General features: G+C 39.7%; 1 protein-coding gene across 9 annotated transcripts in view; it reads left to right on the top strand.

Annotated features, from left to right (window-relative positions):
- CTNND2 (catenin delta 2) overlaps positions 1-17104 on the top strand; it is a 930830-nt gene that overhangs the window by 800536 nt on the left and 113190 nt on the right. For all 9 annotated transcript variants that reach the window (XM_060295662.1, XM_060295656.1, XM_060295659.1 and 6 more), the window contains one exon: positions 9465-9638. In XM_060295662.1, coding sequence (XP_060151645.1) covers positions 9465-9638 — 174 coding nt within the window. The remainder of the gene's footprint in view (positions 1-9464; positions 9639-17104) is intronic.

Here is a 17104-nt window from a genome sequence, read left to right as displayed (position 1 = left end):
AGAAAATAATGCACACACCCCCATCATCTTCCCTTCTAGTGTGAGCCACAATAAAAATGTATACCTGGGCCTCTAATCCTCTCTGATCTCTTTCTCTCTGTATTTATGCATAGCTTTGTTTAACCTTTCAAAATACAATTATACGATATTGGTTGGAGTGTGAGTGAAGACACATCGTACCACATCAGACAGCCAAGTTCATAGCGACTTAGAGAAGACAAGTGTGTTTCCCGCTAATGTAAAAGTCGGTGCTGCTGGCGGCTCTGGTCTGCAGAATCTCCGGAGGCTCCTTAGATCTGTCATGCTCACCTCTTTAGGATGCTGCCCTCCTCCTCATGGTCCAAAGATGGCTCTGTATCCAGAGTCCAGGAGCAGAAATGGAGCCAAGAAGACAGAGGGGAGTACCCTTTCCTCTAGAACTGCCCCCGCTGAATGTCACACACATCACTGTTGCCTACACCCTCTCCGTCTGGATGGGACACATTAGCACCTGAGTTGCAGGGGTGACTGGGATGTGTAGTGTTTTTGTGGGGCAACCGTGACCCTAGGTGAACCTTGGGCATTCTCTTAACCAAAGGGAAAAGGGGTACAGTGGTATACTAAGGGGGTGCAGTAGGAGTTCTCTACCTCAGTAAGGAGGGATATTTTATCATTGAAATGGTTTAGAATTGTCTGCACAGGGTAATAAGAAAGACCAACTTTCATCCATTTTGCTGTTTGCAAATTCTCTGCAGACAGTGTAGCCCCCAATTACCTGCAGCCAGGTGACTGGCACACCACTGAAGGGAAGGACAGGTGTGGGCGCTGCACCCACCCTGCCTCGCTCTGCCGGCTGTTGTAGACACTTTATCACTTGGCTCTGCGTGACCTCTCTGCTTGCCAGTAAATAGTCATCTACACCAGAATATGGAAAGGCTACCAAGAATTCCATTGTAGGGGTCTGCCGTGTTGTATGAACCAGTCCCCGATGATCAGAAAATTAGGTTGCTCCCAAATTTTAACTAACGTAAACTGCAATCAACATCCGTGTAGTTAAATCTCGCCTATATCCTTAATCACTTCTCAGGGATAAATTCTTAAAAGTAAAACATCTAGTTTTACGTTTACAGAGAATGCTTTTCAGGCTCTGGCGACATAGCCAAAATTTGTCTTAATCACTCTGGATGGCAGTGACAGACAGTGTGAGTACGTTTTGATTTGCTTTATTATCACCTGATGGATCTGCCCCTTTGTGACATGCTTGATGCTTTTAAGTCCTCGTTTCCTAATATCACAGGTGGTTTTTCTTTCTTCCAGGCAGTTTCCGTTTCCTTATTAGTAACCATACTTTCTCGTTTGTGGCTTAATACCATTTCCTTTCTGACCATCTGCTGATTTCAGCTGCCGCTCATCCCTCACGGCTGGTAGCAGTGTAGTCTCGCTCTGCTGTCACCTCACCGTATGCCAGGAGCTTGGTGACTCAAGACATGCTATTTCATGTCCTCAAAGCAATAAGTTGCATGCGCCCACAAAGATCACGGCTGCACAGTTCTGTGCAGTGACTGTCCTTTGCCACTCCCTGTGAATGAGTGAGATGCTTCTCCTTCTTCTGCGCCTCTCATATAAAATTTATCCCATCACCTAGAAATGCTGCTTTTCCACTTTCAGTGGGTTTACAGACTTAACGCTCAATTTTTGGTGACTCATTAATTTGTGTTTACATTTTACCATTCGGTATTCCACACCATCAGTCAGTAGTCTGTGTCTTACAGACTAGACCTGGGTTTCTCAGCCTTGGCACTGTTGACATTTGGAGCCGGGTAATTCCCTGTGGTAGGTCTATCCTGGGCATTGTGGGATGTTTATCAGCGTCACTGGCTTCTACCCAGTAGACACCAATCAATAGCACCGCTTTCCCTAGTTGTGACAACCAAAACTGTCTCCAGACATTGCCAACTATCCCCTTGGGTGTTAAAATCACTCCAGTTGAAAACCACTGTATTAGACTGTCTTTGAGGGATGTATCACCAAAGATATAAACAAGCAAGACTACAGGACTACCTCAAGGAAGTTGGCGAGTCAGGGACAGAGTCCCTTGAAAAAGCAGGTAGTAGGGTGAGTCATAGCCCAGGTTTCCCTAGATGTGGATGAGAAGTTAGGAGCAGAGAGAATTCTAGGTGAGCATTACTAGTGTTCCAGTTGGTTCCATCAGGATGACTTGGGGAAGCGGCGAGCGAGCCCAGTGATGTAGACCAGCCTTGATAACACTCCTCTTTGGTCACAACACAGTGGCCGCCTTGTGCCAATGTCTGGAGCTCACAGCATCACCCGCCTCCCTCCTGCCTTCTCCTGAGGGGTGTGCACCCACACAGGCACGGAAGTGAGTCAGCAAGTCTGTCCCTGAATGTTTTTTGTTCTGAAGCCTTGTTTGGGAAACACCATAGCCAATCTCACCTTTAAGACAGGTTTCTAATCTCTCAAATGCAAAATTCCCTGTATCTTTTTCAAGGAGAGCCTGGAGACGTGTACCACATGAATACGAGTCACTGGCCGTCACCTCTGTCCTCTCTTTCCGTAGGTTCAGCCTCCCTGTAGTCGACGGCTTCTGAACAGCTCCCAGGGGAAGTCAGACGCCCGAGCTACCCTTGCCTTCCAAATTCCCAAGCGTCAACACAAAAATCATTTCTCTTTTGGCTTTTGACAGTTGCTTGGAGTTTTTTTTTCTTAATAACCATTACTTGCATTCCCTTGCCCTCCTCCTTTTCCTCCTTCCCTCCCCGCATTAGCTGAAAGTGATGATGAAACACGGTCAGGGCAAAAATCAATTAGTAACTGCTGTTCAAACCAAATCAAGCAACAGTGGCCAATGGTGGATGGACTGTGTTTAGGTTGTGGCTCTTCAAAGTATTTAGCACTGGCTGCAGCCTAATTTACCCAAACCCTGCATGAAGGAACATTCCCTGACAGTTTCCCATTTTAGAGCCATTTTCTCTTCTTGCATTCTGTGATGTGTAACTTCAGCTGGGAGGCAAGAGTGGGATTTTAAAATCAGACTGTTTTCCTGTCATTGCACATCCACTCCCTTTCCCTTGCAGTACCTCTGGCCCATTTATGTCACTGAAATCCCTTTAAAAGAAAAGTGAGCCTGCACACATGCTGACTGTCATTCTCTGTCGCTGGTAGAGAAATTTAGGCACTAGAGATGCATTCCGCTGGTGAAGAGGCCTTTTCTATTTGTGTTCCAAAGATACGGCAGCGAAAGCTCTTTTCTTTACATAGACTGGAATGGCTGTGACATATGCGACAGAAGGAGCTGTGTATTTTAGCAGCGCTCCTCCCAGAATGTAAATCCTTCTTCCATGTAGGCGAGAACGTCTTGTTAGCATCTCCGTGGTACCCAACCCGGCGCCTTGGAAGTAGAAACTGGGGTAGTTGTAAGCTCCTTCAGAGGGAGGAGCTGAAATTCCCTCATTAATTCTTCTCATTCAGTAGGGGCTTTTATGAATGTAATAATTAATCTCGTGAGCCACCGTCCCCTGAAGAATCCATTTACACAGTCTCTTTGTAAAGTGTACAGACATCTTTACTTTCTGGTTTTTGAACTTTCTGATTTTTTTTTTTTTTTTGACGGTACCATGCAGCATGTGGGATCTTAGTTCCCCGACCAGGGATCAAACCCACACCCCCTGCACTGAGATCGCACAGTCCACCGGACCTCCAGGGAGGTCCCTGAACTTTCTGATTTTTATCCCTAAGTCAGACCTCTCTTTTCATATAAGGAGCAAATGGCTTCCATGATTCCATCCTCAAACCAGCTAAGAGAGAAATCTTCAAAATAGAATTTAAGCCCTAAGGAGAAGTAAAAGTATTAAAAGCCAGTCTAAAGAAAGGCTTTTTTTTAAAAAAAAAAAAAAACACACACATTGAGCCCATTCCCACAGCTGTGTGATTTTCTTCCTAAGCAGGCATTCCTTACAGTCAGTGGCCAGTGTGTATCTCCTTCCCTGACCGTGACTACATCAAAAACCACTGTGTCCAGATTTCAGCAGACCCTTGGCTTCTAACATGGGAGTGTCTTAGTCTCCTCTTTTTTAAAAATGTTTGAGCACTACCTTCTCGGAGAGAGAATACATATTTTCAATTCTAACAATTTTGGATAGTGAATGATATAAACTGTTCGCTTATTTGTTTTATTGATATTAGTTTTACAGTCATACATTTAAAGCCAGTCCAGCAAAGTACTGATACATAAAAAGGAAGGAAATGATGCCATTTGCAGCAACATGGATGGACCTAGAGTTTGTCATACTGAGTGAAGTAAGTCAGAGAAAGACCAGTATCATATGATATCGCTTGTATGTGGAATCTTAAAAAATGATACAAATGAACTTATTTACAAAACAGAAATAGACTCACAGACATAGAAAACAAACTTATGGTTACCAAAGGGGGAAGGAGGAGAGGGATAAATTAGGAGTATGGGATTGACAGATTCCAGCTATCAATACTACACGTAAAATAGATAAGGAATAAGGATTTACTATATAACACAGGGAACCATGTTCAGTATCTTGTAATAACCTATAATGGAAAATAGTCTGATAAATATACATATATATATAACTGAAAAACAAAAGTGCTGATGATATGTTAGTGAATGTGGTGCTACTTGGGATGACAAGTCAGTCTGTTGGTTTGTTCTGTGATCTACTGTCAACATAATCCTGCCTTACACACTCCTTCTTTGCTGCCATTCTGGCCCCAAAGGAGCTTCCAGGGCAGGACAGCCAGGGTGTAGCTGGAGGGTCCTTATAACACTGACACCAAACTTTCTTAGTGCTTACTGTCACTACTGTCCTGCTCAGCTCGGGCTGCTGTAACAAAATGCCCTAGACCAGGTGGCTTACACAAACAGACATTTCTTTCTCACGGTTCTGGAGGCTGGAGGTCCAAGGGGCCAGCAGATTCGGTGTCTATTGAGAGCCTCTTTCCTGATTCACAGATGGCCATCTTCTTTCTGTGTCCTTACAGGGCAGAAAGAGAAAGCTCTGGTCCCTTCATCTCTTTATCAGGATACTAATCCCGTCATAGGGGCCCCACCCTCAAGACCTCATCTAAACCCAATTACCTCCCAAAGGCCTCGCCTTTAAATACCATCACATTAAGGGTTAGGCTTTAACATATGAATTTGGGTGAGACACCCAACATTGTTTTTTGTTTTTTTATTTATTTTTGGATGTGTTGGATGTTCGTTGCTGGTGTGGGCTCTCTCTAGTTGTGGCAAGCAGGGACTACTCTTCATTGCGGTGCGTGGGCTTCTAATTGTGGTGGCTTCTCTTGTTGCGGAGCATGGGCTCTAGGCGTGTGGGCTTCAGTAGTTGTGGCTCACGGGCTCTAGAGCGCAGGCTCAGTGGTGGGGTGCAGGGGCTTAGTTGCTCCGGGCATGTGGGATCTTCCCGGACCAGGGCTCGAACCTGTGTCTCCTGCATTGGCAGGTGGATTCCTAACCACTTTGCCACCAGGGAGGTCCCAATCCAAAGTATTATCTGTTGAAAAAATCTAAAATACTCTGGCATAACCCACTCAATCCTTAACTTCTTAAACTTGAAGTATATTCGTAAATTCTCAATTCCTATAAATAAGACAATGAATAAGAGGAGCTTTAATGCTAGAGATTATCAGGGTTTTTTCCTATTTAATAACATGAATGACCTGCATAAAGTATAATTTGAACATTTAAGTACTAACTTTAAGAATCAAGAATATGGGCTTCCCTGGTGGCGCAGTGGTTGAGAGTCCGCCTGCCGATGCAGGGGACACGGGTTCGTGCCCTGGTCTGGGAAGATGTGAGCCATGGCCGCTGAGCCTGCACATCCGGAGCCTGTGCTCCGTAATGGGAGAGGCCACAGCAGTGAGAGGCCCGCGTACCGCAAAAAAAAAAAAAAAAAAAGAACAGTTAGAACTTTTGCAAGTTTTATTCGTTAAAATATAACAGATAAAATTTTAAATGTGCTTAAAATTAAGGAACATTTATTTAACTCTCAAGCCTAAGGAGTAAAACTATGAGGAAGAAGGGATATTTTCACTCAACGTTTCCCATGTGCTGGAAGAAAACTTTTTAAAACCACAAATGCCTTTCTCCTTTTTCTTTTGCTTTCCCTTTGTCTAATTTCTGTTTGATTTTTAAACTTAAACCTGATAAATGAAGACATATAAACACACACACACACTTCTCTGTGTGTGTGTGTGTGTGTGTGTGTGTGTTTATATGTCCCAACTTGGCAATAATGCAGCCAATATAATCAAAAAATACTCTGCTAGCATTGCCCCTGTTGGTTTCCTGGAAATACTTTGTTGGTTGTGCCTTGTCTCTATTACATAGAAAGTTCTCCCTCCTGACCTGAAAACATTTTGTTTCTTTATATATTATTTTCATATTTCAAGTTCTTAGAAAATTTTTGGTAATATGCCCTTAAGGTACAGTCAAAAACAAATATAGTTTGCATAAGGCTTATTTATAAATGTAAGTTCTGTGTTCTTTGGACTAAATAGCTGTGTGATGAGTGTTTTGACTGTGTTAAAGATTTAGCCACTGCTTGTCTTCAAGCCATGTGGCAGTTTTGAAGAAATCTTAGGATAAATTCATCTTGTATTTAAATTTATAAATGATGTGTTTCCATTTTTTTGATAAAAGAGTTGCATATCCCTTGATTTCTCGTGGATCCTCACTCTAGAAGAAGGTTGGCATTAAACGTTCTCACGTGCAGAACTGTTTCACAACTTCAGTCTGATCCTGATGTCGCCATTGCCCTGTAGTCCTGTTGGTATTGATTGGCTAGGCGACATGACTTCAGGTGTGTCAGCACAACTTTTAAAGAAGACTTCCGGTCTTTTATAGGTGATGAAAATCTATTTTTTAATGGACAGTTGATAGATACTTCTTTCCCTATTAACTCAATAAAAGTTTGAATAAAGTACCCAGATGAAGGCAGGATACACTGACTGGCTTTGAAATAGTTCTTTATCTTCTGTGTCGATGTGCCAGGGTGTCATCAGCGTTCTGAAATAGCAGAGAAACCCCTTTGAACTTCTTTTGTTGCCGTCAAAGGCTATCCATATTCACATCAGTTTTCCTTTTATTCCCTTCAGATTCTCTCTGTAGCCACTAAGAAAGGATTGTAATAAAAGGTATTTAAGAGCTACATAGATCACGTGTCAGAACGGAAGAAAATTATCTAATGATTTAGCCATTTATCCTGTTTTATTTGCACAGAAGTTAGAAGAAAAGAACCAGATGAAACCCAGCAAATGATAACACAGCTTTTTTTTTTTTGCTCTTTTTACAGTTTGTCTGTCACATGTTGTAATGAGAGTGCAAATAAAACTTCTCTATACCTCACGCTGTTATGTTGGCTCTTACATGAGAGGGAAATTCCATCCACGTTGAGCTCTAAATCTTTATATGAAATCTAAATCTTTATATGAAAATGATAGCTTAAAAGTATTAAGGAGATAACAAAATGAAATAATTTTGCATTTCCTGTTGCACTAGCTAGCCGAGAGATTCAATACCCCCAGCTGGTTTCCTATGAGAAGACAATATCACTCCTGTTTCATCATCAAAGTCACCACATCTACAAAAGGGCTGTTCTCTTAGCCTAGTGCTCTCTTTCTATCTGGTGCAGTGAGCCAGTCTCAAATAACGAAGCAGGAGCAATGTGACAAGTCTGGTTCACTTTCAATTTTGTTTTGTTATGTATTTAAAAGAGATGGACTGGTTTTATTGATAGGCTGTGTACAGGTGCAAAGTCCGCTTTGAAGGGTTTAGAAGTGGCTTTGGTTGAAAGAACAGGAAGATCCTTACATTGAGTGTCCTTGTTATAAAGTTGAGATAGAGTGACACTCTGAATGAAAATGACCTTTAATGGGATGGCTGTCACCCGTCGATGGGATGTCATTCATCTCTGAGCTTTAGCCTTGAACTGAGTTAAGCTGTATCATAATTGAGAAAAAGAAGGCATGAATTTTTAATTTTTCTTTTGGAAAATAAGTGATAGAATTCTTGAAATTGTTTGTGACTGTTAAACAACTTTTCATTATTTCTATCAACACTTCTATTTTTGTTGCGAGGATAGGACGTAAGCTATATTTTCTTCCAGGTAAATTTTCAGAAGTAGGGAACTTACACAGATTCTGAAATACAATTTTGTTTTCATAGGTATACATACATATATATGGACACAGGTGCACATATATGTATGTACATAAAATATCTGTGAGAAAGCTTAGTATTGATATATATGTCTTTTAGATTATGTTTTAAGCAATCATTAATAAACACCAATAAGCAGTTAAATAACTTAATATTCCCACTCTGATACTATAAAGTAATTCTTTTGTTTTACTATGATTTTTCTCAAAAATGAATATGGGAGTATTTTTTCTACACTTATTACTTTATTTCTACCCTCATTAGACTCATTGCGTTTATTTTTAATGAAAGAAAAAGGCTATGTGTGATCAAAGATCAGAATCATTATTGGAACTTTTAATATTTTTTAATTATAAGGATAATAAAACAGAAAATTAGAAAGGTAGAAAAAAATGAAAGACACTTTATTAATAAATTTTTATTATCATTACATTTTTTTACTATGCATTTTATTTGGAATCAAACACAAACCCCCTACTACTTTGCATCCTGCTTTGTTTATTTAACTTTTATCATAAACATTTGTCCAAATTGCTACATGATCTTCATAGCTATCATTTTTAAGACTCTACCGATATGCCTTTGTGCATATAATCCATAATTTAAAATGTATATGTAATTAATTTTTAATTACAAATTCTGTTATTTATTAGATTCAATTCAAAGCAAACATCAGAATTTCTATAAGACCAAATTTGCTTATAGCTCACGTCAACATATGTAATAAACCGTAACAATTTTCTCTCCTTTGTCCATTCTGTCATTTGTTTGATGCCCATAGATGCAATGACAGAATATGTATTTTACAAGTGATATAGGAATTTATCACAGTTAATACTTGTGTATAAGAAATGAAGGCATTTGATAGTTACTAACTACTATGCTATGCCTATAGTATGCTTACTGTAAGGTGCCTTGATGTTTAGCTTTCTTCCACCCTGACCGATTAAAATTAACCCATCTCTTCTCCTTCCTTCCTGTAGCAGTGTGCTAGAATTTTTCTCAGAGGGCTTAGCCATTCTACTGCCAGTTACGTTCACTTATGTACATGCTCCGACCCCCTCCACCCTCCATCATAAGCTCTCGGTGGGTAGGAATGGCTCTCCCATTTTTGGTGGTCCTTGGACTGCTGATGTAGTATCCTACCTACAGTAGATGCTCACCAAATGTCATGACACCCTGCTTTTGTTTTTGTCTTTGATGTTTGCCGAAGGCAATACTGGGAAGTGTAAAGATGTTGAAGATGTTTACTCTCTCATTTCTCTTCCACCAGTGGGATGGAGTAGGACCTCTTCCAGACTGTGCAGAACCACCAAAAGGGATCCAGATGCTGTGGCACCCATCCATAGTCAAACCCTACCTCACACTGCTCTCTGAGTGCTCAAATGCAGACACGCTGGAAGGGGCGGCAGGCGCCCTGCAGAACTTGGCTGCAGGGAGCTGGAAGGTATGATGAGTTTGTTACAATAAGAAAGAAATCTGGAATGATGAGAAGGTCCTTAGGAAATATGAGAAGTCCAATTTTGAGAAGTGCAATTCTAATAAAGTTTCTAAGGATGTTAGAGAAAGACCAGTTCCATTGAACTGTTGGACTTAGAAAGGTATTTCTTTTAAAAATTCTTCTTAAGGGCTCAGGGGTCGTTGAAGAGCGCTACAAAATACAGAGGAATAGATGTAAGTATAGTCATTGAAGATGCTATGAATGCTTTCCGTTATATTTGTGTAGCTGAGCTACTTCATTTTCAGGGGCGACTGACATGTTGAGACTTTTCAAAGCACTGTCATTGACAGTTAAGGGAGCTGATACCCAAACATGTCATATGAAAACTGCTGTGAATCCTGAAATGTTGTAGCTGGTCCTGTCCCCAAAGGAAAAGAATCTCTTGCATTTTTAAATTACGGGATTACAGAGGAAAATAGTTATCTTTGGCAAAAGGTCACAGTAAAGCAACTGTATGATTGGGAAAGAGATTAGGAGGGTCTTTTTCTCTGGGTCTTTACAAATACACACTGTTCCAGGTCGGTTCTCACCAAAAATTTTTTGTGGGTAGAAACAGATTCACGATAGCAAAGAATTCCTGAGTTTGGTCACTAATAGTTACGTGGGCTAACTTGCCTTATGCACAAAAGAGTGTAACCTCTTAGAAGAACTGAGGGCATGTAGGGAAAATATCAAGACCTCCACCTTCAATTACTCATTCATTTAATTATCAATGCCTGGGGGTTGGGATATCCATAAATCAATCTTTTCTTTACCATTCATTTTCTTCAAAACAATATTAATATAGACACATAGCTACAGATAACTCTCAGAAGCTCAGTACCATGGGTACCACAGGTATTGGCTTCAGTATCATGTAATAATACATTCCCTTCTTATTATACCTTCCAATACCTGACTCTTGTCACTTCTCTCTCTGCCATCTTCCTTTCCATGGCTACAGTGTCAGCTGCAGCATTTTCTTTCTTGGATGTGACCTCCCAGCTCTTGGGACCCAGCCCCTGATGATACTTCCCAGGAGCTGGCTACTTACTCATGCATGGCAGGCTCACTTCTTCGCTTGAGAGTCTTAGGAATGAACATAATTATCCCTTTCCCTCCCTGCCCATAAGGCATCACTAATGCTGTACCTTAAGAATTCAGTTTGGGATGAACTTGAGGTGAACTTGTCTCTTGCTTTCAACAAGAGAAAAGCTTCAAATGTAGAGTCTCACCAAGAAGAATGACAGAGTATAGCCTTGCATAAGTAGGAAAGAGATAGTAATGGAAGTCACTTCCTTGAAGTTGCCCTTAGCATTAACTTCCCTCTAAAGTTAGGAGGCTTCAACTCAGATCACAATTCAAACCTAGGCTCTAACTTTTCTAAGCTTTGTGGTCCTGGGAAAATTAAAGCACCTCAGTGTTTCTCAGATGCATCGTCTTTAAGCAGAGGAGATCATGGCGGCTTCACCCCACATCATGCAGATCAGTCTCAACACTAGATGCAAAGATGCAGGATGTCATAAGCTAAGGGTTTGTCACTGTATATACCCAAGAGCACTAAGTTGCTGCAAGTCCCCACCCAGCTCCCTGGCTTTGGAAGATGGACTAGAAGGGGATGGGAAGAGAAGCTCTGGCTTCCAGGCCTGAGTCTGACCTGAAATGCAAAGCCATCTAGATAGTGGCAAATCAAGTTTGCCATCTCTTGATTTTTTTTTTAATGAATTATTGCTTTACTTGAGAAACACTTAGGTTTTTATAAGAACAAGTTAAAAATGGAGAAATGTCTTTGAGCTCTAGAGGATTTTGAATGTAAGGCTTCCACCTTTGCTTTAAAAGTTAAACTCTATGTTCCATGTGCTGAAAAAGTTAACTGGAAACATGGAAAATTTATAAAGATACAAATAAAACTTCTGGAGTTGAAAACAACATCTGGAATGAAAAATACATGGAATGGAATCAACAGCAGATTAGACATTGCAGAAGAAAAGATTAGTGAACTGAAAGATAGCAACTGGAAACTATACAAAATGAAACACAGAGGAAAAAGAAAAAAAAAATTGACAGTTCATCAGTGAGCTTCAAGTGGCCTGATGTGTAAATGGAGAACCAAACAAAACAAGAGAGAAAGGAGGAAGAGAACAGAAAAAACTATTTGAAGAATTAATGTTGGACACTTTCCACATTTACTGAAAACTGCAAGCTCACACATCTAAGCAACTCAAGAAACTCTAAGAGAAACATGAAAAGTTATCCCAAGTTACATTATAATCAAGTTGCTCGAAATCAGTAGTAAAGAGATAATCTTAAAAGCAGCCAGAGAAAAAAGACATGTTACATACCAAGACTGTACCACATCTCAACACCACATTCAAGGATCAGTGTCACCAATCATTCATTTATTCATGTGAGTCCTTGTTGAGTTACTAAGAATGTCCTCTAGAAGACAATCTGGTCTATAAGGCTTCTAAGGGCAGAAACCCATTCCATTTATTTCTTTGTACCCCACTGCTCCCCCCTATGCTTGGCTGAGCAATAATGCTCAGACACAAGCTTTTAACTGAACTCGTGTCTATGTCCAGATGTCTTTCTTGTGGATAACAGTCTTTTATATTTATAAACATCTATCAGTCACTAAGCAGTTAATAGCACATATTGTGGCCAGGCCATCTTCAAATGGTCACACTTTATGATTCTTTATTTGGTCCTTTGATTCAGATGGGAACATGTAGTCAGTACAGTCTAAAATTGATAGAAAGGAGGAGTTTGGGGAGAACTATTTTCATTCCAGTTTCCAGATTCATCAGTGCTTTTCAGGATGCAGATTTTGATATCATTGCCCAGTTCCACAATTCCTGCTGCAGTATTGGACTTGCTGTTTAAATTGGTAATTAAAGACACAGGCTCTGTATCTCAAGGTAGCCAGGTCAGCTGGGAAAGCTGCTGAGATATGTCTGGGTCTTTAGGTGTTTAGAGTAATAAAACAATAAATTTATAGTTTATACTATTTTATACTAATTTATTTTATACTGATTTATACTATTTTGATATTCAAAAATTCTCTCCTACTTTGGGTTATATAATGAGAATTATGGAAGAAGTCTGATAAAAATTCTCAGTATTTTCTAACAATAACATCTTGCTGACTGTTTTCAGTGCATAACCCTGAACATTAGTTCGCAGTTATCCCCAGTATGACATTTATCCCCACATATCCAGATGCACTGATTTGGTAAATTTTTCGATTACTAATAGAGACCACTGAGAAAGAGGCAGAATGGTCTGGAACAGCTGAAATCAACATCACAAAAGCTGTTCTGTACTTTAGACAAAGTTCAACAACTATGACTCTCAGATTTCCCAGCCCTCATCAGATTTCAAGCAACAAATTAAAAAATACAAGGAGTTACTCTTGTAAGCAGGCACACAGATCTGCCTTAAGAAGGTAGAGTAGACACCCTGACAGCAAAGTGAAAAGATAGAAGAGTTAGAAGAAGTAAATACAAAGATGCAAGAAAGAAAAAAATGTCAGAGGCCATTCAAGGTTTCAGCTGTTTCATTTATTCTAATTGTGGATGGTCATAATGCTGACCCTCCGTTATCAGAAAATGTTTAATTATTACTTTAGATTATTATTACTAATTATTACTAAAGTTACTTTAGTAACTTTAGAAGACAGAAAGCATTTTAAAGACTTTTATCCCAATGGTTAAGGTAGAATTTTGAGTCTACCTCAAAGGTAGACATAAGGATGTCAACCTTACTTATAGGAAACACTGGCTTTCCTGATAACTCTAGACAAATGGAATAGTCCTCAGGCAGGGCAAAGGGCCGTTAGGACATATTTGTGCATAGTTATAAATATACATACTTATATAAGAATTTTTTTATCAAAATACAAATACACAAGTATGCATAAAGGTCAATCATGTTATCATCATCTTTTGTATAATTTATTAATGTACCATATTAAATGGCAAGGGAATATGTGGGAAGGGAAGATAGATAATCTATAGGAATGATTTGAGAAGATTGTCATTAAGCCAAACACTGATAAATAGTTACAGATCTTTAGAGATCGAGAATAAATTGTACCAAAACCAAACAAAGAAACCCTTACTTTAAAAAAGCTTGATTTAAGTAAAAAAGAAAACAAAAACTGAGCAATTAAAAGATTGACTGAAGACACAGAAACAGCATCACATTTCATGCAGACAGCATTACCATCTAAAAGCTAGGGTTCTAAGAATGTGTTTTAATAGCAACTGTTGAAATTTAGTGGCGTTTTTTTAAGTGTCCTTAACGTTTATGGCCCAAACAAAAGCAGAAATGTGAAGGTAAAACACCAGAATTTTGCATGGAGAGAGCTTTTTATAGACCTCATCATCTGAAACAATAACTTCTCTTTATGGGACGATCGTGCACACTCTTTTTCAGTGACAAATTGACTAGCAAGCTAGATCTTCATAATGGCCCAAATACTTTTTAAACTTTAAAACACTCATTACTTGGTTTACAAGCATCAGAAAAACATAATGGCAGAAGCAAAGTGAAGTGATTTTATTAGCTAACATGGACTTCGGTTACGTTTTTCTCATTTACAGTAAAACGATTTTGTTTGTCACAGAATATTAAAATAGCTGGCTATAGTAGTTTGAGGAGTTCCAAAATGTGAATTAATGCTCTTTCAACTCCCATTTATGGGTTATTTTTATTGTAACTGAACTCTCTGAAAACTCAGGATTAGAACTGTAGAAATACATGTGTACTTGCTATTAAGTCAAACATTTTAGATATCTTTGTATGGTCAGTTTTCTCCCTAAAATGTGACTATTCTCAGAGAGTCTATTAGTTGCCCGTTTATGTTTAAAGTAAGATGGAATAAAGAGATACTTGGATATTAATCTGTTAATATTTAATGAAGTAACATGATAGGAATGTAGATTTACTGAGAAGGGAACAGAATCTCTGGCCATGTGGCACATATGAATAAAAAATAAGAGAAATGGGAAATTTGAGACTTGTTCCTAAGGACAGGGGCAATGCTTTGAAGGCATTGAATTTAGTTTAGCTTAGCAATTAGTGTATCATTAAAAGTGAACTAGGGCAGATGAGTGGAGTGCAAGAAATAAAAGTAAAAATCGTGGTTTAACATCTAAGACAAAGGTCTTTGTCCTACTTAACAGTGTGATGTAAAGCATAAGGTTTAAATGCAAAGAAACAGGGTGGTGAAAGATCATGATGAAAATGGGACATGAAGCATCATGCCTAATGGGTTAGCAATGGGGCCAAAATAAACACAGAGGTTATCTGAGGACTCAGCCCAATCAGCAGGCTCCTAGAGACAACACATTGAGTTGGACCTGATGCCCAGCCTGAGGCAGAATGAGGATGGGCCCAACCTCAGGAGGAGATAGAGAGGAGCCAGGGTCACCACCAGGTCATTGGTTCTAATCACACAATATTTAGTGGTTTCTTCTAAGACCCCAGTAAGTAGTACTGATGCCGAGGGCTGCACCTGTATTAGAAATGCCACATGCATCCAAACTGACTAGAGAGTAAGCCCATTTTTGGATAGTTTGGCTCTACTTTCATCATTGTCATTGAATAGCAAAGTGCTAAGTTACAGAATTACATTCAGAAACTGTAGAAACAGCTAAAGCTGAGGGATTTCCACTTCCACCCAAGAGGCCAAGATGGAGCACCAAGTTCCGTTAAGTAGTAATAATAACAACAACAATAGCAACAAGCCAGAGAAATATATGAAACAATGGTTGTTAAAACACTAAGCATTAGTCAATGAAGAAACTGATCTCTGAGAAACAGGAAATAAACAAGGTGACCCCTGTGATTGTCCCAGCTCACTGTCTTGAGAGAGTTTCCAGACCACAGCACAAAGATTAGGAACCCAGGAGGAGCTCAGCAGACTCTCTGAGCTAAGGAGATGGAACTGAGTATCTAGGGAGACCAAGGTGACTAGAGCTCATAGGACAGAGCACCAAAGAGGAGAAAGCCACTCATAGAAAGAACCCTAGAAATATGTAGAGGATCTCCCTCAAATACTCAGCAGAGATCTGCCAGTGCATGCATGTGAGAGAAATACCCAAGGCTGAAGAAACAACCTTCTGAAATGATTAGACAGAATGAAACTTGGCACTTACACAGGAATGGGCATAATGTGCATTTCCAAGTGCCAGATAGGAAAACCTCATAATTCATGGATCACTGGGAAGAATACTCTCAGGTCTTGCCTCAGTATTGAGGTATAATTAGCCCTGGACTAAATATGCTCTAGTCTTTCCTATCAAATCTTAAAAGTAAGACCCAGAAGAATCAATAGTTTCCAAGTAAATTAACTGCATCCTTGAATAAAGTTTAAAAATACCTATAGGAGTACAAAAATATCCAGCACCCATTGCATTAAAATTAATAATGTCTGGCATCCAATTGAAAATAACCCTACAAGCAAATAAACAGGAAAATGTGATTCGTAATGAGGAGAAAAATCCACCATTCAAAACCAATTCAGAGCCAACAAAGATGTTAAAAATAGCAGGCAAGCAGTTACTGTAACTCTACTACATGTGTTCAAAGAGTTCATTAGAGTCATGGAGAATATATAAAAGGCCCAAATAAAATGTCTAGAGTTGAAAATAAACTGTCTGAAATGAAAAAAAAAAAACACATGGAATGGGATTAACAGCAGGTTAGACATTGCTGAAGAAAGATTAATGAGTTTAAAGATGGCAGTGGAAACTATACAAGGCGAAATGCAGAGAGATTATAAAAAAACCCTACAGATCATCAGTGAGCCTCAAGTGGCCTAATATATGTGCCATTAGAATTTCCAGAGGAGAGGAGAGAGAAAGGAGAAAGAAAACAGAAAAAAATATTTGAAGAAATAATGGTTGAAAATCTTCCAAATTTAATGAAAACCACAAACTCACATATCCAAGCAGCTCAAGGAACCCCAAGCCCAAGAAACATGATGAAACTATACCAAGGTGCTTCATAAACAAATGGCTCAAAATCAGTAATAAAGAGAAAATCTTAAAAGCAGCCAGAGGGGCTTCCCTGGTGGCGCAGTGGTTGAGAGTCCGCCTGCCGATGCAGGGGAGACGGGTTCGTGCCCCGGTCCGGGAAGATCCCACATGCCGCAGAGCGGCTGGGCCCGTGAGCCATGGCCGCTGAGCCTGCGCGTCCGGAGGCTGTGCTCCGCAATGGGAGAGGCCACAGCAGTGAGAGGCCTGCGTACCGCAAAAAAAAAAAGAAAAAAGCAGCCAGAGGACAAAAGACATGTTCCATACAAAAATAAGGATGACAGCTGATTTTTCACCAGCAATAATATTAGTGAGAAGACAGTGAGGCAGCATCTTTAAAGTTGATTTTGGTTTGGTATCTAGCAGGTACAACCTGTCTCTATAGGAAATTCC

The sequence above is a fragment of the Globicephala melas genome, chromosome 3 (assembly GCF_963455315.2).
Source record: "Globicephala melas chromosome 3, mGloMel1.2, whole genome shotgun sequence".
Classification (NCBI taxonomy): Eukaryota; Metazoa; Chordata; class Mammalia; order Artiodactyla; family Delphinidae; genus Globicephala; species Globicephala melas.
This window is presented reverse-complemented; position numbering and strand designations above follow the sequence as displayed.